General features: G+C 38.2%; 1 protein-coding gene across 2 annotated transcripts in view; it reads left to right on the top strand.

Annotated features, from left to right (window-relative positions):
* alg6 (ALG6 alpha-1,3-glucosyltransferase) overlaps positions 1-22,850 on the top strand; it is a 49,923-nt gene extending 27,073 nt beyond the window's left edge. The window contains exons 9-14 of one of the 2 annotated variants that reach the window (XM_073063208.1): positions 4,650-4,735; positions 10,990-11,074; positions 13,454-13,524; positions 20,744-20,812; positions 21,340-21,538; positions 22,560-22,850. In XM_073063208.1, coding sequence (XP_072919309.1) covers positions 4,650-4,735; positions 10,990-11,074; positions 13,454-13,524; positions 20,744-20,812; positions 21,340-21,538; positions 22,560-22,757 — 708 coding nt within the window. In that variant the 3' untranslated portion in view covers positions 22,758-22,850. The remainder of the gene's footprint in view (positions 1-4,649; positions 4,736-10,989; positions 11,075-13,453; positions 13,525-20,743; positions 20,813-21,339; positions 21,539-22,559) is intronic. The other variant, XM_073063209.1, reaches the window with a different exon arrangement.
* Positions 22,851-23,322: the final 472 nt, after the last annotated feature.

Here is a 23,322-nt window from a genome sequence, read left to right as displayed (position 1 = left end):
CGAAGAGTTAGTAGGAATGTGAGGGTAATAAACCAGAATGAATACAAGATTAGTATAAAGGGATGGTTGTTGCAGAATTGGTAGGTAGAAGAGCCTTTGTTCCATGGTAAATCTCTATATTTATATTAACTTCACTGTGTTTGTAATCACTAACATCCAACAGTTTTCCATTGCAGTATCTGTATTTTATTGATAATACTGTTTCTTGGAATTTGAGTGATTTTTCCAAAGTTCCGGAAATGTTGCTTGCAAGCTCTTATTCCTCCCTCTGTTCTATCGTGTTGAAATTAAAATTTATTGCACAATAAACTGTTAATTATACATTGTTTGAATCTCAATACTGTGAAAACATTTAAACTGTTTTCCTATTCCTCATAAAACTGCAAGCTTTATTTTTGAAAAAGACTATGTTGACCCTTCAACTAATTAATGCTTCTCAACTAAGCTGATTTTCAATGTTCAGTCTTGTTATTGCCAAAAGCATAAGAACTTTAGGTTTTATTTTTCTTGTATTTTCATTTTTAAAAATAACTGATTAATTATTTGTGATCCATTTTGATATTCCAACACATTCTGTGAATGACCACTAGTCTGTGCTATTGCATAGTTTAGTGATGACTTACATGGATACTAGAAAATTTAAGTTGGAAATTTTATTGTTACTTGCATAGTTTACAATTAACATTGTCCAGTATTAGCAAGTGAAGTGCTCTTTAAGACCATAACACATGGGAGTAGAATTAGGCCATTCAGCCCATTAAATCTGTTCCGCTATTCCATCATGACTGATTTATTATCCGTCTCAACCCCACTCCCCCGTCTTCGCTCTATAACCTTTAACATCCTGACTAATCAAGAATCTATCAACCTCCACTTTAAACATACCCAATGAATTGGCTTCCACAGCCATCTGTGGAAATGAATTCCAAAGATTCACCACCCTCTAGCTAAAGAAATTCCTTCTCATATCTGTTCTAAATGGACATTCCTCTATTCTGAGGCTGTGCCCTCAGGTCCTACGTTTCCCCCACTATAGGAAACATACTCTCCACATCTACTTCATCTTGGCCTTTAAATATTCGATAGGTTTCATTGAGACAACCCCTCCCCCCCCCCCCATTCTTCTAAACTCCAGCGAGTACGGGCCCAGAGCCATCAAACTCTCCTTGTGCATTAAGATCTTCATTCCCGAATCATTCTCATGAACTTCCATGGACCCTCTCCAATGCCAACACATCTTTTCTTAGAAAAGGATCCCACAATTGCTCACAAGACTCTGAGGTCTGTTGCTCCAGTGTCATGAAAACCTGAGTCAGAATTATATCAGTGTTGTATTGCTGCAATCTAGGAGCAATAATTTACAGGGTTATTTCATTGGTGTGGAGCGAGGGAGACCTCTGATTACTTCACTGGCCTACTTGAAGGTGGCTGCATTCTAGGCCAATGAATCATCTCACTTGCAAAGGCTAAATGCAATACAGACAGAAAAATATGTGCATGGAGATAATGGTCTGATATTTCATGGCAATGCTAGGTTACTTAGATTTGTCGTTTAACCACCAATTTAGCTTTCTCAGCACCAAATTTCTCGGCACATTCTGTACCAAAACCGCTCTTCTGCTTGAAGGCAAAGTCCTGTGCAGTTCAGGACTTTTGGGGGGATATGTTCCAGCACATGGTGGAATCGATCGTAATGTTGTAAAAGCTTAGCTGCTGAATAAATTGTATTTCCTGTCTTAGTCAACTGTCAAAACCACGACTATTTATAAGTGTTTCTGATCATCATAATAATCATTAAAATATTAAAAATTAAATAGCTTGCTAATAATTTTAACTGAAAATAGAAGACATTTAAAACATTTAAATAATTTGATTTTTTTTAAAAGTAAAGCTAAATGTCTTAATACTTGATCACTTGCAGCTGCGTCTCCGCATTAATATGATTGTAAGTTGTTCTTCCTGTGCAAGACAACCTGGCATAGGTTTAGCTGGGAAATTAGACTCCGTGACAACTGATAGCCCACTTTTCTGGTTGAGAAAAGAGGTTCAGCAAATGTAGTAACTGTACATTTAGGAAAATAACAATAATTAGAGAGGAGATAAGAGGTCGGATAGTGAGGTTGTAGAGTGTGGTGATGTACATTTCTCTGATGTAGAATTCATTACTTAATTGACCTCTATTTGGTTGTTAGCTGTTTCCCTAGTTTGTCTCTTTAATACATCAGTATGGTCACACTTCATGATGGAATGGCGTATTGCAGAATTGTGCTGAGTGATTAAGACATTAAAGGTAAAATATAAGCAGGAGTCTTTATTTAGATTCCACAGGAGGGGCACCAGATTTTAATAAAAATCAAAGCGATATAACTTGAAAGTGCAAAGAAATATCAGAGATGCTGTCATTTTAATCCTAGTTGAAGTAATTGCAGGAAAACTCTCCATAGGAATAAATATTTGAACTCAAATAATTGTATCAAGACTCACTCAATATAAAATCACAACTATTTTAGTCAATCCTACCTAACTGCTTAAGTAACACTGTCTGTAGTGGTCTGAACTGTACAGGAAACATTGTGTGCAGCTTTTGTTCCTCATTGTCAATTGTTTTTTGTCGATTTCAATTTGTTCAACTTCTTTTTTCAAAAATGTTTTTATTGAATGTTCTGAGTTTGATCTCTGTGTTCTCAGCTCAAAGAGTTATAAAACACTTCTAGTTTCCAATTTTTCTTTCTTTAATGCACTTGCACTTAAGCTAAATAACTTGTTTATCAATAGTGTTCAATCACATGGGACAGATTCAACAAATGGATTTGAGAAGGCAAAAATAGCTAATTCACAAACAATCCAGATATATATTTAGAAATCAATATCTTGCCATGGTGGTTCTATGGGCAGGGGAATAGTAGGAAAGAAAATTGTAGGAGAATTGATAAATACTCGGAATGTTTATATCCCTCTATTTAAAGAGCGGCAACGAAGTCCATGACTCCACATTTTGTAAAAAAAAATGTGGGCCTAATGGATTAGTGGTCTTTAACTATTTTTCTGAAAATGCACTTTTGAGCCATCTTTTCAAATCCTAGGATCAACCTTAGAACTTGTAGAACCTTGATCTCAATAATCATCTTGAATGAATATTTGCTGTTAAAGATAACTAAAATTCCCTGTATTTCAAAATAGTTAAAATACAGGAGGTTGTTCATTCTGTTGAAACTCTAATAAATTTGTAAAAACATTCCAGCAAATCTTGTGGCCATTCATTAAAGACTTGCTAGTTGATGCAATGCCATGCAATCTGCATGTGCCATGAAGTTTTTTTCTTCATAGAGGTATGTTAGATTAGGAAGCAATTGAATAAATGGCACTAGCCATGTGGAGAGCCATTGAGATTGCATCTGCCGTTGACCTATTGTGGCGATAGGCAAATTGCAGTGGGTCCAGGTCCTTGCTGAGGCAGGAGTTCAGTCTAGTCATGACCAACCTCTCAAAGCATTTCATCACTGTCGAGTACTGCCGGGTGATGGTCATTAAGGTAGCCCACATTATTATTCTTAGGCAGTGGTATAATTGTTGCAGACTCTTTGTATACACATGACTGTGTGGCTAGGCATAGCTCAAATACCATCTACAAATTTGCTGACAATACAACCATTTTTGGTAGAATCTCAGGTGGTGACGAGAGGGCATACAGGAGTGAGAAATGCCAACTAGTGGAATGGTGCTGCAGCAACAACTTGGCACTCAACATCAGTAAGACAAAAGAGCTGATTGTGGACTTCAGGAAGGGTAAGACGAAGGATCACATATCAATCCTCATAGAAGGATCAGAAGTGGAGAGAGTGAGCAGCTTCAAGTTCCTCAGTGTCAAGATCTCTGAGGATCTAACCTGGTCCCAATATATTGATGTAGTCATAAAGAAGGCAAGACAGGTGGCTATACTTTATTAGGAGTTTGAAGAGATTTGGCATGTCAACAAGTACACTCAAAAACTTCTATTGTTGTACTGTGGAGAGCATTCTGACAGGCTGCATCACTGTCTGGTATGGAGGGTCTACTGCAGAGGACCAAAAGAAGCTACAGAAGGTTGTAAATCTAGTCAGCTCCATTTTGGGCACTAACCTACAAAGTACCCAGGACATCTTTAGGAAGCGGTGTCTCAGAAAAGCAGCGTCCATTATTAAGAACCTCCAGCACCCAGGGCATGCCCTTTTCTCACTGTTACCTTCAGGTAGGAGGTACAAATGCCTGAAGGCACACACTCAGCGATTCAGGAACAACTTCTTCCCCTCCACCACCTGATTCCTAAATGGTCATTAAAGCTTTGGACACTATATCTCACTTTTTAAAATATACAGTATTTCTGTTTTTGCACATTAAAAAAAAATCTATTCAGAACATGTAATTGATTTACTTATTATTGTTTTATTATTTTTCTCTCTCTGCTAGATTATGTATTGCATTGAACTGTTGCTGCTAAGTTAATAAATTTCACGTCACATGCCGGTGATAATAAGCCTAATTCTGATATTGCATGTGGAAAATTTAATTGAGTAGTTTAAAACTTTGAATGCCATCCAACCTCTTCCTGATTCAAATTAATATTTTGCAAGACATTGCGTCTGGTAAACTAGTTATGTTTTTCTAACTAGGATAAAGTTGGAAATGTGTGGTGCAGTTTATCTATAATATTGAAGGTGAAGAAGATTCTATCACAACAGACACAGATATGGCTCAGGTAACCTTTTTCTTGATGAGCAATTTTGTGTGGTTTAGTTATTTCAGTTGTTACTATAGCAATGGAAGGGTTGACATTTTTAAAGTAATTGTGAATACATTTAATAGTTGAATACTATGCATTTAATTTAATACTCTGTATGTCTATCTCTGACACCATAGAGATCAGTTGGTTTTATGTATTCAGAAAAACTGTATTTATAATATGGGGATTTGCAAATGGGCATCAATTGAGGTGGCCGGGTCAGTTAGCTATAGATGGGTAACAAAGGGAAACAAAAGTTGTTCCAGGTGGGAGGGAAAGACGGTTGATTAGTACTCAGAATCAGAGTTATGAAGTTATACAGCGCAGAAGCTTATCCAGAATTAGTTCAAATCACAGCAAATTTTAATGGCAACAGTATCTGTAAATCACAAACTATGTAATAGGCACAGTTTTTTTTGTTTTCTGCAGTATTCCGGTTTATTTACTCTCGGACTATACTTGCCCTTTCCACTGGCTAGTTGGAGTGAATGAATGAGAATCAGGTTTAATATCATTGGCATATATTGCTTTGTGGTGGCAGTGCACTGCAACGCATAATTAAAAATTACAGTAAGAAATATATACGTATGAGTGTGTGTGTCCGTGTGTGTGCATGTGTGTGTCTATTTATTTATTGACTGAGATACAGTGCGAAATAGGTTCTTTCGGCCCATTGCACCATGACGTCCAGCAATCCCCTAATTCAAACCTAATCATGTGATAATTTACCATGACCAATGAAACTACTTACTGGCATGTCTTTGGACTGTTGGAGGAAACCAGAGCACCCAGAGGAAACCCACACAGTCACAGGGAGAACATACAAACTCCTTACAGGCAGCGGCAGGAATTGAACCCGTGTCGCCTGTACTGTAAAGCATTGTGCTAACCCCTACACTACTGTGCATGCTTCTGTCTCTCCAAGTAGTCCCATTGAGTCTCAATGATGCTGAGATCAGGACTCCATTGAGGCCGTACCATCTGTTTCAGAAATCCTTATTCTTCTTTTCACCGAAGATAGTTTGTTATGACCATGGCCATGTGTTGGGGTCATTGTGCTGCTGCAGAATGAAGTTGGAACTGATCAGACGCATCCCCGATGGTATTGTGTGATGGATGAGAATCTGTACTTCTCAGCATTGAGGTTCCATTAGTTCTGACCAGATCGCCAACTCTTATTTGCAGAAATACAGTCCCAAGTCTACAGGGAGCCTCCATCGTGCTTCACTGTTGGCTGCAGACACTCATCTGTGTTGTGCTCTTCTATGGACAAACTGCCTTCTGCTTGAGCCAAAAATTTAAAATTTTGACTGGGCAGTCCAGATCACTTGCTGCCATTGTCCAGCACTCCAGTCCTTGTATTTTTGTGCATAGGTGAGTTTCTTGGTTTTGTTTCCACTTTGAGGAATGGCTTTTTGGTAGCATTTTCCATGAAGACTACTTCTGACGACTTCTTTGGACTGCAAAGGGGTGTACTTGGGTTCCAGTGGGTTTGGTGAGTTCAGAGCTGATAGCAGTGCTGGAAGACTTCTGATTTACAAGGTGTGTCAGTTTGATGTATCTCTCATCTGCTGCACTCAATTTCCATGGCTGACACTACACTTCTGGTTTTCGACCTTGCCCATTTCTCTGTGCTTGTTCAGAAGGGCTGAGCCAACTCATCTTGAAACTTCTGTCTGCTGCAAAATTTCTGCTTGGGAGAGATTTTGCTGATGCTGGATGACCACCTGGTGTCTTGTTAATATGCTCACTCATGCCAAGTGGTAAGAACTGATGATTTGAAGGTTAAACTGTCACATTTGTCACACCCTCAACTTTTAGTTAAGTTGTCCTTTGGCCAGTTTGATTCCTTCTACACCCATTTCTGTTTCAGTTAATCAGTTTAGTGCATTCAATCATTACATCATTGATTAATAGAACCTGTTTGTATATCCTTGTTTCATCATGCACTGGGCTATAAGTAATCAAGATTCTATTTGAAAAGTGGTCCATTATGGCTTGCAGAAGGATCTGGACCAGCTGGTAAAGTGGGCAGAAAATGGCAGATGGAATTTAATGCAGACAAGTGTGAGGTATTGCACTTTGATAGGACCAGCCAGGGTAGGTCTTGCTTAGTGAATGGCAGGGCACTGAGAAATATGGTAGAACAAAAGGATCTGGGAATACAGGTCCATAATTTATTGATAGGGTTGTAAAGAAAGCTTTTGGCACATTGACCTTCATTAATCAAGGTACTGAGTACAGGACACAGATACAATGTTATGTTGAAGTTGTAAAAGACTTTGGTGAGGCCTAATCTGAAGTATTATGTGCAGCTTTGGTCACCTATCTGCAGGAAAGATGTAAAAAAGGTTAAATGAGTACAAAGAAAATTTACAAGGACCTTGCCAGTCTGGAGGAACTGAGTTATGTGGAAAGATTGAGCAGGTTAGGACTTAATTCTTTAGAACATCGAAAATTGAGGGAAGTTTTGATGGAGGTATACAAAATTATGAAGTGTATAGAAAAGGTAAATGCAAGCAATCTCTTTCTACTGAGGTTGGGTGGAACTACAATTAGAGGTCATGGGTAAAGGGTGAAAGGTGAAAAGTTTAGTGTGAACATGAGGGGAAGCTTCTTCACTCAGGTCATGAGTATGTGGACGTAGGCACTCTCTCACTGTCTCACTATCCATTACTGTACAACATCCTGGTCAGTTGGATGTTGTTGCATTACCTTTCCTTTGTGAAAGAGTACTTGGAAGTAAACACCTTTGTGTGAAAGCGATTTTTCATTATTTCCAAAATAGACCTTAACGTTGAATTTTGAAAAGTTGAGTCAGAATTATGTCAGTGTTGCGTCACAGCAATCTGGGGCAATAGTTCAGTGTCAGTTCATTGGTGAGGAGTGAGAGAGACTTCACTCGCCTACTTGAAGATGGCTGCATTCTAGGCCATTGCATCATCTCAGTTGTAAGGGTTGAGTGCAATACTGGCAGAAAAGAGAAGCTCCCACTTCTTACTAAATGCTCCAAATGTTGTGCATCCCAAGTAGCCTCTGACATCTCAGTCCAATTCCAGTTTGTTTTTCTTTCCCTAGGCATGTGTCCATTGCATTAAAATTGCCCACAATTCAGGACAAGCTGCAGCTCAGTAGCAGTCTGCTGGGATGCTGGTGTCGTATATGACAGTGTTATGTGGATGGTGTTCAGGACAAATGTTCTATGACACTTAATGTGCATCAGCCCTGTATATTAGCTGAAAGTAAATACTTCCCCGGAAGAAGATGGCGCCAGCAAATAAGAGCGACATCCTGCAGGCGGTTCATGAAATTACTTCTTTCACTTCTTTTACATCTTACTTTTCTTTCAAATCTGCTTCTGCTATTGTTGGAGCCTGTGATCTACATTTTGGTGGTGTATTATCAGGCACTCTGCTGTTTCCAAGGGTGTTCAGTGAGGCTTTGACTGAAGCTTGAGGCCGAGTAGCCTGGAGATAGGGCGCGAGCCTATGATCGACTCCATTTCTTGCCAATCTCACCGATTAAAGCACCAATGAAGATTGAAATCATTGAGGAGAGTGCAGAAGGCAGGCGTGTGTTCAGTGTCATCTACCAGCCTCTTGCTCGCTGCTGCCGTAGGAATTTGTCTGCATGTGATGGTCGCTCTCTCCCTCTTGCTCATTGCTCCCAAAGGAAGGTCCCTGCATTCAAATGGTCTCGGTCTCTCTCTCTCTCTCTCTCTCTCTCTCTCTCGTTGATCGTAACATAGGAAAACAATTTATTTTGAGAAGATATGAAATTGGGGAAAGATTTGAAGAGTAAACTCTTGTCTGTGAAGAACAGCAATTTCAGGATGTATATTTTTTGCATTTCTCTCATATTGAGTTAACGAGGAATAAAATAATGATTTGGTAGATGGGCTAATGAGTGGCAAGCAGCATTTAATATGGATGGATATAGGAATAATAGGAGAAAAAATGTCATTGGGAATATGCAAAATCTGTTGATATGGCAACACAACAGAAGATAGATTTCGGGCACGTAGCATGCAGCTCATTCAAGACAAAAAATACTAAGTGCAATATTGGTACAGCTAGAATGACAGTACAAATCCCAGGAAGTGTTAGTGTGTTGCTCAGATATAAACATATAGAATGCTGAAGGAACTCAACAGGTCTGATAGTATTTATGGAAGGAAATGGACAGTTGAAATTTTGGGTCAAGACCTTTTCAAAGAAAGGGAAGAACCAGTTTAAAAGGGTGGAGTGAAGGCTGACTGGTGATAGGTGAATCTAAATGAAAGGAAGACAGGCAGTGGAGGAGGGAGATTTATTTGATATAAGCAACTGGGAGGTGATAAGTGGAAGTGACAGAAGACTAAAGAAGATGCAAACAAGAGAAAATCTGCAGTTGCTGGAAATCAAAGTAATACATGCAAAATGCTTGAGGAACTCAGCAGGCCAGGGAGCATCTATGGAAAGGAGTAAGCAGTCAACATTTCGGGCTGAGACCCTTCATCAGGACTGCAAAAAAGATATTAGAAGATTAGATTGGACTTCTAATTTCTTTTTTCCAGTCCTGATGAAGGGTCTCGGCCCAACATGTTGACTGTTTACTCTTTCCCATAGATGCTGCCTGGCCTGCTAAATCCTTCCAGCATTATTCGAGAGGAAAATGCAGTTTTGTTTATTGCCTGCATGTTCATCTCCCCAGTTTCCTCCTCAGCTCCTTCGCTTTATTCCATGGTCCACTGTCCTCTCCAATCAGATTCCATCTTCCTTAGCCCTTTGTCACTTCTACCTAGAATTAAGGCTCAGATTTTGAAGAAAGGTGGAGTCATAGATTTATTTGACCCTTCAGTTCTCCATGTCTGTCCCAATGTATTGCTTATCTACACTAATTCATTACTCTTGCTTTAGGACTGTATATTTCTAGTTAATTTGTTGTCCGGATGCTTCAAATGCAGTTATTGTGTCTGGATCCACCACGTCCTCTGGCAGATCATTCCAAATATCAACCATTGCTTAAAAAAAATCTTCCCTCTCAGATCTCCTTTAAAACTCCTTCCTCTCATCTTAAACTTGTGCCCTCTTGTTCTTTGAAAACCCTACTATGAGAAAATGTTCTTTTTTGATATCTACCCTAGCTATTCCTCTCATAATTTTATATACTTGTATCATGTCGCTCCTCTGCTCCAGACAAAACAACCAATCCTATTCAGTCTCTCCTCGTAACTAATCCAGGTAACATCCTGGTGAATCTCCTTCCTACTCCGTCTGGCACAACCCCATCCTTCCTATGGTGTGGTGCCCTGAACCGCACGCAATAAATGCAGTATTGTGCAAAAGTCCTGGGCACATATATTAAAAAAAAATTTGTAAAGCAAAAATGCTTTCAAAAACAATGAAATTAAAAATTTATAAATATATAAAGATAATTACTATAAAGAGCGGTAAACAGTAAAAAACTTAATTGAATCACTATTTGGTTTGACCACCCTTTGCCTTTAAAACTGCATCAATTCTCTTGGGTACTCTGTCATGTACTTTTATAAGAAAATCACCTGATAGGTTGTTCCAAGCATCTTGGAGAACTTGCCACAGTTCTGTAGAACTGGGTTGACTCACTTGCTTCTGTCTCTCCAGGTAATCCCAGACAGCCTCAATGATGTTGAGATCAGGTTCTGTGGAGGCCATACCATCTGAAACCATATATTTTAAAAAAAATATAGGGTGCCTAAGACTTTTGCACAGTAGTGTGCATCTGTGCTATGGTTTAAATTATTCTGAAATGCAATGAAAGTATTATGGGGACACATTGCAAGGAAAATATGAAGGGATTATTGGATAGAAGATTAAGGGCAATTAAGGGCTATTGTTTTTTTTTGGACATGCACTTGGCACATTCTTATTCTCTAATTTAGCTTTGACATTTAGAGAGGAGAGCATTATTTCTACCTTATGGTAAATGGAAGTGGATGAAGAAATTTCACAACATTTCAAATTGCTTTTATCAAGTGGTAAAACAGATCTGGGCAGTGTTCTTAGACTGGTGTTTAAAGTCAAGTGTTTGCTTCTAATCAGTGATTCTCCATACATTGATTTCCTGATCTTTCAAGTCTTTCACAGTAATTTCACAAAACAGCTCGAGGCAAATCATGTATATTCATTTTAATAGGTGAAGGTCTGTTTTTCGCTTGATGTGAAGTGATTGAATTAACTCTGTTTAACAATAATTGTTTTTCTTGTCAGTTTTGCCGCAACATTTCTGACACTTCTTCCTACATGCGTGAAGTTGACAATGAATCCCACAATAAAGGGATTCAAATTTGCACTGGTAAGTTACATTTTGTGAATTGACATGCATTACATACTATTTTTATATATATATATATTAACTTTCATTTGACAATAAGAGCTGAAAGGATTTTAAGCTGTGGTGATCGGCGTTGTCCTTCGACTCTGTGTCCTCTTGCCCTGTCTAGAATTGGTTCTTCTCAGTTAGAAACAAAATCACCAGAGTTCTCTCTTTTCTCACCTTAGTGATTCCTTTTGAAGTCTGTTTTATTGTCAAGTCTGTTTGTGGACTGTTATTAACCTCCTCATTGTTAAATACTTTTTTTTCCCTGTGATTTTATCAAGAATAGCTAATTGGTTAGGACTGAAGGCAGATGTCACTTGAGGAGTGGTCTCCAGCTCAGTCCATTTAGTGTTGGCCCATTCCCTGAGATCCTTTTTGTTCAACTATTTCCTTTCTGCGAAGGTGATGTCAAATAGAGAAATTGGCAGATTTTCCCTTTCCTAGTCCAAAGGGCACTAGCATGTATACCGGTATGTCAGAATTGATTGTGTAACTCGAGCTATCATCTTCCTGCTCTGTGTTGTTCTGTTCATTTACTTGCCCTTTGTTTTTTTTATTAATGCTTGGGAATATTTTTTTTGTTTTGTCCTCTGATAGTAAATTATAACATTCATAAAAATGCAGAAGAAAAAAGTTGATCTTCGTCTTTAGATTTTAATCTTCTGTAGCTTGGCAGTTATTCAGTGAATGTGATCTAATATATGTGCAATGACAGAAAAGATGGATAATAACATAATCCATTTGTGTTGCGTTTCTCCGTGATGTGGTGGAGTGGGCCACTCTACAGACACACCATTGGAAAACCATCATCTTAACTGTGCTCTGTTGGCAGTGAAGGCACAGATCAGTGTAATTGTGCTATTGTCATTGGCGTCACCCTGTCTCTGAAGAGCAAAAATTGAATGCTTCCAGTCTTATCTGTTGTGTACCAATTCTGGCTGGATATGTGCCTGCTGTTGCACCAACACTTGCTGTTTAGTCAAGATTGATGGCTTGGATGAAATTCCAGAGGGCAGGCAGCTGCTGCAGATCTCAAATAAGAGTTGGTGCCTGCAGGAAGGGAGAGGAATAAAATAGGTGGGAGAATAACCTTGACAGCGCAATTATAAATCCAACAGTTTTTTTGCAACATGCTTTTAACTTTAAATTAAATTTACTTTCTGTAAAAAAAAAAAACATGAATTGACTATTTGCTAATATGCACTAGTAATTAACCCAAAAAATGCTCTGTAAATCCTGTGAATCATTGCAATTCTGTAAGTTCTGACAGCTTTGGGTGGATTGGATATGCCTATTTATTCTTGGAATATGGATTTACTTTTACTTAATCATATATTTCAGCTTTAACTAATTTATAAACAGTCTAAACAAATTCAAGCACTCTGGACTAAATTACTAAGTGTTATAATTCTGAACCAAATTTTTGCTTAGAAGCTACAGACATGAATGATGCACAATAATTTGACAGATAAGCATTCCTGCATCTTTAATTACCCATACAAGTGAGATATTTAATGCAATTTGTCTTTTTCTTCATTTCCATCATGCTTCTTTGGGCAGTTGTCAAGTGGAATACCCTGGCGGAAAAAAGAACAATATTCATCCTATTTTTTAAAAAACCATCTTGCTCTGGGTGGAATTGGAACAGACAGTTCACTCAAGAATTGTTGTGCCATTTTGTTAGAAGGGAAAAGACAATAATTTTGGTCAATATTCCATAATCAGTCAATCTTTGAATGATTTTAGACCTGCACGTAGAAGCAAGTTTTTGAAACCTGCAGACGCATAGTGGACAGACTCCAATAATCACTAAATTTTATTTTGAGAATCGCCAAGTTAAAATAAGAAAAAAAATTTTTCTTTGGTGATAATGATTAGACTTGGTGTTGTTTGTGATGAGGGGCTATCTTTTATATTGGATTGTGCTGGGACCTATGATGACCCCGCTCTTCATTTATACAATTATGCAAGTTATCCTTGTGTAGCAGTTTTCTCTGAGCCCCTGTATATTCAGTAAGAAAGTATATTTAAATAGTGATAAACATTTCTCAAGTCCATCTGGCCACTGCTCGACTTGAACATTTCTTGATCTGAGATATATACAAGTGAAAAATCACAGGGCAAGCTCTGCACCCATCCCTCTATCTTGAGTCATTGACAACTGGGAAAAGAACAATAACTGAACCAAAGTTTCTCAGGGTTGCTAACATTTGTGCAACTGTACCATTCTATGTACTGAGATTCTTTAGAAGGGAACACAATTAGAGTTTGAAGAAAATATGTTGATACTTTCTTGCAATATGTACCTGGCATAAGCGAAGTTAAATTTCTTTTAATTTTTTCTGTAATTTCTAGGTGAATTGTTCCTTATCATTCTTCCTGTTTTCATTCCAAGTTCATGAAAAATCTATACTTCTGGCAGCTATGTAAGTTTTGGGAATTTGTTATTTAATGTCTTACAAGATAAACCATGTGATAAGCGATCCTCAGCCTCACTTCAGTGGTGCTGTTCATGGGCATTGTTGATATGGTGTTCTACTTTTGGAAGATTGTCATAGATCAACCCAGGCCCCCCTTTTGCTGGGGTTACAGGAGTGAGAAACCTATTTATTCCTCTAAATGATCTTTCTTTGTCAGGTGTCCACTTGGCATTGAATCTGGGACCTTGCTCTTCATAGGCCATTATCTCCTCAGACATGTTTGGTATTTTTATTGTCCATGATGCTGTGTTATGATTTTTTTTAATTGGAACATTTTCTTCTCATTTTGTCATTATACTGGGGATGCCTCATAGGATATGTGGAGAGTCTAAAAGTTAATATTTCAGCCCATTGTTCCTTCATCAGAACTGGAACAGGTTTTCCCTTTTTCTTGCAGTTCAATGGTTATCACTCATGTAACATCATGTTCTTTTGCTATGACTACAAATGTCTGCATGTTCTGATATATATACACAATGTCTGCAATAACAGAGGAGAAATGTGCCAATAGTTTCCATTATAATTCTAACACATTAAGAAAGCTCCTTTAAGTTCCTTGAGGCCCTTGTGCTGTCTAAGTAATACTGTGAGTTAGAATTTTCAGACTGTCATGTGCTTTGGCTAAGTGTTCAAATTAGTTGTCAATATTTAAAGTTAATGAAATCAAACTTTAGAAACAGTCAGCTGACTTACAATGAGCACATTTTATATTGCACTTAATAGAACATAGAACCACACAGCACAAGAACAAGCACAACCACGGCCTACAATATTGTGCCGAACCAATTAAATTAGTCATCAAATGGCAAGCTAGACTAATCTCTTATTCCTACACAATGTTCATATCCTTCCATTTTCCTCACATTCATGTGCCTTTCAAAACATTTCTTAAAAGTTTCTAATGTTTCTAACTCTACCACCACCACAGGCAGCACATTTCAGGCACCCACCTCTGTGTGTGTGGAAAAACAAACAAACAACTTAACCATCACATCTCCTTTGAAATGACCCCCTCTCATCTGCTATTAGATATTTCAACACCTGAGAAAAAGATACAGTATGTCTATCTATCCCTCTCATAACCTTATAAATCTCAATCAGATTTCCCCCTCAGCCCTCCCACTCCAGAGAAAACAACCATAGTTTTTCCATGTTCTCAGCACATGCCTTCTAATCCAGGCAGCATCCTGGTAAACTTCTGCACCCTCTCCAAATTCTCAACATCCTTCCTATAATAGGGTGACGAGAATACTCCAGATGCGGTCGAACTAGAGTTTATAAAGCCACAACATAACTTCCTGACTTTTGAAATCAATGCCTCAACTAATAAAGGCAAATATGCAAAATGCCTTCTTAACCATCTTATCAAGCCACGTAGCCACTTTCAGTGAGCTCTGAGCTTGGATCTCGAGATCCCTCAGCTCATCAGCAATGTTGAGAGTCTTGCCCTTAACAGTATGATGCCTTCTTACATTTCTGCAGCCAAGGTGCAACACCTCAAATTTGGCTGATTAAATGTCGTCTGCCATTTCTCTGCCCATATCTGCAACTGATCTATATCCCACTCTTTCCTCTGCCAGTTTTCTATACTATCCACAACACCACCAATTTTCATATCATCTGCAAGCTTACTTAACCCACTATATTTTCATCCAAGTCATTTATATACATCACAAGCAGCAGAGATCCCATTACAGATCCCTACGGAACACCAGTAATCACTGACCTCCAGCTAAAATGAGTCTCTTTGACCACTGTCCTTTGCCTTCTATGGAAGAGCTGGCTCTGAATATAAACGGCCAATTCACAATGGATCCCATGTATCTTAATCTTCTGGATGAGACTACCATGAGAGATCTTGTCAACCACCTTATCTAAATTCTATGTAGATGACATCCACAGCTCTACCCTCATCAATCACTTTCATCACCTCAACAAAAAAAACTCGTTCATAAGACATGAATTGTCCTGCACAAAGCCATGCTGGCTCTCCCTGATTACGCCGTGGTCTTCCAAATGCTCATTAACCCTATTCTCAAGAATTCTCTCCAGTAACTTCCCTACCACTGACTAGAGACTCACCTGTCTATAAGTTCCAGGATCATCCCTGGTTCCCTTCTTGAACAATGGATCAACATTAGCCACTTGCCAGTCCTTCAGACCTCACTTGTGGCTTGAGAGGAAAAGACCTTGGGCTCCAGCAACCTCTTCTCTTGCCCATCTCAATAACGGGCATATCCCATCAGGTCCTGGGGACTTATCCATCTTAATTCTCTTTAAGAGACTCAACACAACCTCCTCCTTTACCTCAAAATGCCCTAGCATATCAGTGTACTTGGCTCTTCTCGCCCTATTCTCCATGTTCTTCTCAATGTTAAATACTGAAATGTAAAATACTTATTAAGGACCTCGCCCACTTCCTCCTCATCCAAGCAAGTATTTCCCCCTTTATTCTTGTGGTCCTACTTTCTCCCTAGTTAGCTTCTTTTGATGTATGTGTAGAATACCATAGGATTCTCCTTAACCCTTCTTGCCAAGGACTTTTCATGGCTCTTCCTCGGTTTTCTATTTCCCCTCTTGAGTTCTTTACTGACTTCTTTATAATCGTCAAGGGCACTGTTTGATTCGAGCTTCTGAAACTTTATACATCTTTCCTTTTTCTTCTCGACTAAATTTGTCACCTCTCTTGACATACAAGGTTCTATTATTTTGTCATCCTTGTCCTTCCCTCTGACTGGAACATACCTGTCCTGTCCTCTGTGCAGGACAGGTATGTCTTTAAACATCCTCCACATCCAAGATATGGATTTGCCCAAAAACAGTTGTTCCCAATTCACTCTCCCTAGTTCCTGCCTAATGCTCTTGTAGTTTGCTCTGATCCAATTAAATACACTCGCTCCAGATCCATACTTATCCTTATCTATATTATCTTAACAGTTAAGGAGTTGTATTCACTGTTCCCTAACTGCGTATCCACTGAAAGGTCAGTCACCTGGCCAGGCTCATTACCTAACACCACGTTCAGTACAGTCCCTTTTGTTGGACTTGTCTACATATTGATTTACAAAACTCTCCTGGATGCATCTAGCAAATCCTGCTCCACCTAAACCTCTTACACTAAGAAGGTTTGTATTTGAAAACCCTATTAAACTCTTCTCGGGCTTCCAGCTGGGTACAGATATTAAGTCAAAGTGTACAGGAGGTGTATCTGTTTGGGTTAGCTGGAGAAATTGGCAATAGCAGAACATTGCATTCGCAAAGGCCATAGGATTGACTTTGGCAGCACAAAACTACAGTGACTTTGGGATCACCTGGTGAAGAAAACCATTGAAATAAAACTAGAGGTAAACAATTTTAACAAAGACCAAGGTCTAGCTCTAAGTAAGAACTGGATTTGTAAACAAGCGGAAACCTGATTGGATGAGGACTAACCAATTAGGAGGGACAGATGTTGGGGCTATAAATACCACCAGCCTGGACACGCCTGGGCATCATCCCTGATGAAGATGTCAGAGTTTGTTATCAAAACTTTGGTTTAAATCAATACCTCTACCCGCTGGAAGTCTGAGAAGAGTTTATTCATTATACACGCCAGGAAAGTACTAGATCCTTTTTTCAACGACCCTGCATATCTGTTCTTCAATATTCCAGTAACTACTGGGGCTGGAGTGGGGAGTGTTTCTGTAGTACAATCCCATTAGTGCATTCTTCCTATTTTGGAGTCCTACCCATATAGACTCAATAGACGAGCCCTCCATTATGTCCTCTCCAAGTGCAGGTATGATATGATCCCTGATTGGTAGTACAGCATTCCCTACCCCTCTTCTGCCCTCTCTCTGTCTTTTCTAAAACATTGAAAACTCGGGCATTAAGCACCCATTCCTGTCCCTCTCAACCAAGTTTCTGTAATGGCCAGAACTTCATTGTTACCAGTACTGTACTTTCATGCCTTCTTCATGAGAAATGAAGAGTAATCACTGGCATGATTTCTTCAGCCAGGGACTTGAAGCTCACCCTTTCCACCACTGATCCCTCAAAGAGGACTGGGGTATGTTCTCCCAACTGCCCCTATCTGAAGTCCACAATTAATTCCTGGGTTGAGTGCAAGGTTGATGTTGAGAAACCACTCAACCAAGTAATCTATCTCGCTCCTGTACACCACCTCATTGTCTTCTGAGATTCTGCCAACAAGAATTGGTGTTATTGGCAAACTTATTGACAGCATTTAAGCTGTGCCTAGCCACACAGTCATGCGTGTGGAGAGAGAGACAGAGACAAATATTTAACTTTAAAAAGTTTGATCCTTTGCTAGTGTTTTACTTTCTATTGTGACCACATTTTTAGAATGGTTAATTGTTCAGCCTGATATATTATTGGGGTAAAATAGACAAGGGAACTCCCATGCTATCTTGATAATTTTGTGCTCTGAGTTGACCTTGGCAAGGTCAGTCACATCAGAGGTTGGAAAGAGGGAGCAAATACAAATCAAGTAAGTTCTTGCAATTCATTAACCAGTTTGCATTGACTCACATGATGTTATGTCTAGGCTGAATATTCATAATGTATTCTAAGAACTCACTCTGGAAGAATGGATAATTGGATGGTGACCTATAACTCATAACCATAACTTGATGCTGTTAACAATGTAAGCAATTTAGCGTCATTGAATTATACAGCTTGTCAATCGACCTTTTGTCCCACAAGGTTCATGCTGACCATCCAGCTCCTATAACTCCCTCCGATTCTGCCTTTCATAAACACACTAAGGGCAGCTTACGTCAAACAATCAGTTTATATATCACAGTGGGATGTGGAAGGAAGTTAGAACATTGTAGGTCAGGATTGACCCTGTGTTGCTGGAGTTCTGGAGCAGCACCTCTACTGACTACGCAATAGTAGCATCCAAAAACTTGTTGTGTGGTAGAGAAGTTGTGACTCAGAAGCATGCGTGTTTTGTAGTTGTTTCAGTGTCCCGTTCCAATCACATTGAGTGATTGCATTACATGGAATAATATAGGCAATTTGCTGATCTTAAGGAATAGAAGTTCTTGGGAACAGGAAAGGAACATTAAGCCTTGAAAAAAAATCCTTTTTGGTTAGACCAATCCTACCAATTCTGTTTCTTATTTAATTTCTCAGTCTCTGGTTCAACTATCAGGCTCAGTGATCTTTCCTAGCGACTTGCTTTACAGGTCTATTGGAAAATTATTTAGCTATTTTGTTTAACTACTTAAGCCACCATATTAATTTTATTACCCCTTGGCATTTGACCTCAGTGATCTCTTTGTCTGGCTCAATTTGGTTAGTTCCATTATTAATCTTCAAAATGTATTTGTTTAGCTTATTGTAGAGTCTGCTTTTACCTAAGGGGAAAAGCTTTACTTGTAAATGGAAGTTATTTTCCTTGTACCTGACAGACTGATGTGTGTATGACGAATGTGAATCCAATCTCAGTTCCATGGTGATCATAGCAATCAATGCTTTAAGGAATAGACACATGAGTGATGAGTATATGGCTGAAAGCGACAGTATAATAAACATTGTGCACAGTGTACTCGCACAGATAACATGTTACAATGCATTCAACTTGCATTAACTGAAATTATTACATTTTAGTTTCTGTATCTGCTTATGCAAGTTAGATATATTGTAAAACAGCATGTTAATAGGTTTAAGAAATCTCTATTTTTTAATGTCACTCTACTATCAGGTTTAGTGATCTGTCCTGGCAGCTTGGTTTACAGACCTATTGCAAAATAATTCAAATATTCTGTTTAAGGCATCATTTCAATAAATGCTGCATTGAAAAAGTTCCAATGCATTAAAATATTTTAGCTTCTCTCCAAATTATGCTCACGATTTCTATCACATTACCAGCTTGGCTAGTGCTTTAAGCTGTGGTAAATTTGTGGCTGGCATTGGTTAAAATTGACAAAATTAATTTATTGACCTGCACTGAAAGCTGATTGTGTAGCAAAGCATTAGGCTATTCAGATGAGGAAGGTTCCAGAATTATCCACTGAGGCAGCGGTATGGTTCTATGATTGGCACTTGGGTTAGGAATAGCCAAAGACTTGCAGCAATCATTTTACAACAACTATCTGGATTAAACATTGGTACAGGCAAGTGCCTGCATTTGAAGAATGATATTCCAGTATGAATTACCTCATTAGAAAGCAGTCTGCAATAGATTTAATTTTTTTAATTGAGATTAATCTGTTATTTATATATCAAAAAAAAGTTTGGGGTCTGTTATGCAAGACTGAATGGAGCAGCTGAAGTGAAGTATGTTCATGAATAAAATTTCTATTACTAAAGTGGTTGGGAAAGATAAGAGATAAAATTACTATTCCGTAGTTATTTACTAATCCGATTACAATTTTTCCTGTCAGTTAACAATCATCCCATGACTTTGTTGAACAATCCTTTACTCCTGATGGAATACTTCACAAACATTCCCTCTGTATTCATTTTCTTATTAAAAAAAATTTTTTTGTTCAAATTTCCTCTCTTTCTGAAGGGATTGAACCTTCCTGGTGCATAATTCTATTGGCACCAGACACTCAAAGATTATTGACCCGCATGCCTAGCCATCAAATATAAGCTTGATTAATCTGGTTTACTATCAGTAATTATGAGCTGATGGGGGTGTAAAAGACAAAGGGAGATATAATAAGTAGAAGTTACAAATCTTTTGCACTTACCCAGGAACATTAGTGCTGTTATTTTTGGTTAGACACTGCTGCTATTCTGCCTCTTCCACACATCCATTCTTCATATTTTTTTGTCCTTGAAAGAAATTGAGTGGGCTGGTCATCTATTGAATGTAGGATTATTTATCATATGGTCAAATAGACCATGGTATTTCCTGTCAGCAATATCAATGAAGTGCCTGTTAAAATATAAGCTTTAAGTGTTCATGCTGATTCATGTGAAAATGTCCAGGATTCCGTCTCCCTACTGCACAAAGCTTTAAGACTATTTGTAATATCCTGCGACTGCCCCGACTGAGGCGAGCTAAAGGAGCAGAGACTGGGATTGAACCCATGACCTCCTTCGTCTGAGCAATTCACCCCATATAAAGCTGTGAGCTTACTTATTGGTATTTTCAGTTCAATTTTGTCCAAATCTTTGTTTATACTGCTCTTATTTTGCTGGTTTTCAGACCTGTATTATTGATTCTACATGAACTGCCCTTCATGACAACCTGGTTTTTGCTGGTATCAACTTTTAGGTAAGATCAATAGTTTTACATGACAGATCGCTACATGTATATTGTACAACTTTTTCCATGTTGGTTCTACGTCTAAATATTTCTTCATTTCTTTTCCTAGTAGAATTGAGATCAAACTCAAGATTTGGGGCAAAAAAATCATTTTTTTTTTACAAGTTTAAAAAAAATTATCTCATGTAGTCTTAGTAAATAACAATCATATTATTTTAAATATTAAAAAGAATATTTTGGAACTGCTTTCAATTCTTGTGCTTAAAGGCAAGTCTTCTTCCTGCTTTGGGTACTAGACAGTGTTTTTGGTGAAGTGCCACTAAGTCTGACTAATTTAATGATCAATCCATCCTGTTGGCTTCCTTGCAACATACTCACTAAAGGAAACAACAGATGCTGAAGTCAGTATTGTTAATCTTCAGTTGCCAGTACTATATCCAAGGTAACAGGTTTAACTTGATAACACTAGACACATAAATCTAATTGAATTGGAATACAACTTTTCATTTGATATTTTTTCCTTTATATTCTTACAGCATGTTTCCCCTGTTGCTAAAAGATGGCCTACTCCTCCCTTATATTGTTAGCTCTTTGACATTCCTTCTCGTCACAATGAAGTTGTTATCAGCCTTTGAAAAAGTGTCTGTGGAGGATCTGCAGCTCCAGCCATTTGTGCAGAGCTTGAAGAGGTACTTCCCACACTTTGTAATCTCATCATGCGTTGCAAAACTTTCAGTAAGTAATCTCAGTACTTTAGAAAAAATGGTTCATTGCAAAATCGTTGCTTTAAATTTGTTTTTATTTTCCAAAGCACCCAAGACTTCAATATTGGGTCTTGGGTTGTAATCCAGTTCAGACAAATTGAAAGGAAGCTAATTATTATTATTAACTTAGCCACAGGAATGGCTTGTCCAGGAAATGGACACTTTCATAACAGTACACTTCTAAGGTTGAAATGCTAATGAATTTGAGAGAGCTGCATATACAAATCTTGTAGAACTTACGAAGAAATGTACGAATACTGACAAGTGAATGTAAACAATTGGTTTCAGGACTGTGATGAATTTGAAGTGTGTTTTTGTACATGCAACGTATGAGATGGTTCTCAAGATGCTTCATCTTAGTTTTTGTTAGTTCAGTGTTGCCCAGCAATTAGTATGAATCGGCAACACAGGAGGAGTTTTTTTGAGGGGGCATGTAAAAAAAACGAGTATCTATCTCCAGTTCATCTAATTGGCCTTCTTAATATAAAGGCCAATAAAGAATACACAGCTCTGAAATAATGCTGAGGAATCTCTTATACTTGCTTAAAGAAGCAAACAGGCTGCACTAGAATGTCCTACTTGAAGGACAGCTCTCTCTTCTGAGAGATGCATTGGAGTATGAGCCTAGAACTTGATGCTAATATCTGGAGTACCATATGGGACCGTAACCCTTTGACCTCCTATTGAAGAGTTCTAATTAAAGAACAAACTGAAACTGGAGAACTGATTTTAATTATTTCACTTTCTCTTGCATCAAGAATTGATTGTCGATTTATTTTTCTCGGGTTGGTTTGTTTCATAGTTTAGATGTCCTATGATACTATACAGCTAGTGTTGGGTTATAGAATTTATAGGTTATTTATGGTTTAAGATTATTAAGTATGTTTCAGTATTTGGGATTTACACCCTTAAAATACGAAATGGATTAAAGAAATTGTAGTTGAATGTTTTAAAAAAAAACAGTAACAAACAACTTTTTTTTACTCCTACAGTTCCTTCTATCTGTGATAGCCATGGCAAGTCTTAGTTTGATTAGTGTAACACTAGCTCCTCCACCACAACTGCCAGACTTGTTCCCTGTCTTGGTGTCCCTAATTTCCTGCTTCCACTTCTTGATCTTCCTGGCGTACTTCAACATTCTGCATCTGTCGGAGCCTGTGTTCGAGAAGCATCAACGGAAAGTGAAGTAGAGCACAGTTTGTTTTATTGCAACGCAAAATTAGAATTCATTCCACTGTATATTACAGTAAATAAATGATACACTTTAGTCCAAAATGCAAAAATGATCATTTTTTAAAATTACGTATATACTTATCTGCCTCAATATATCAGTACCTGCTGAAGAAAGCACCATGAATCCTGGGTCTTCCTGCTTTATTTGATCTAACAATTAGGATGTTTCATGTGACCGCAGAAACTCCGATTTTAAAGAGGTGAGATATCAGTCATGTTTGCTGCTCCTGACTATCAAATGAACTTTGATGACAAGTGCAACAATTTGAGTATCTTTTGTGGAAAAGATTAAGTTTGTATATGATTCCCCAGTAATTATTATTCTGACAGCACTTTTACACTTGCATAAAGTAACCAAGATTAATGGCATTAAGTTAATAAGATATCTTTGCATTGGCCACTCCCTTTGAGAGGAAGTGAAGAAAACAAAGAGGATACATACACCAGCATGCTCAGGTTTTGAAACTGGGCCATTTTTAAAGAGAACATTAAGTAAGAAGTGAGCAGAACAATTGATGTGTG

The sequence above is a fragment of the Hemitrygon akajei genome, chromosome 12, assembly GCF_048418815.1.
Source record: "Hemitrygon akajei chromosome 12, sHemAka1.3, whole genome shotgun sequence".
NCBI lineage: Eukaryota > Metazoa > Chordata > Chondrichthyes > Myliobatiformes > Dasyatidae > Hemitrygon > Hemitrygon akajei.
The sequence above is the reverse complement of the archived record's forward strand: the minus strand, read 5'-3'. Positions and strand labels throughout refer to the sequence as shown.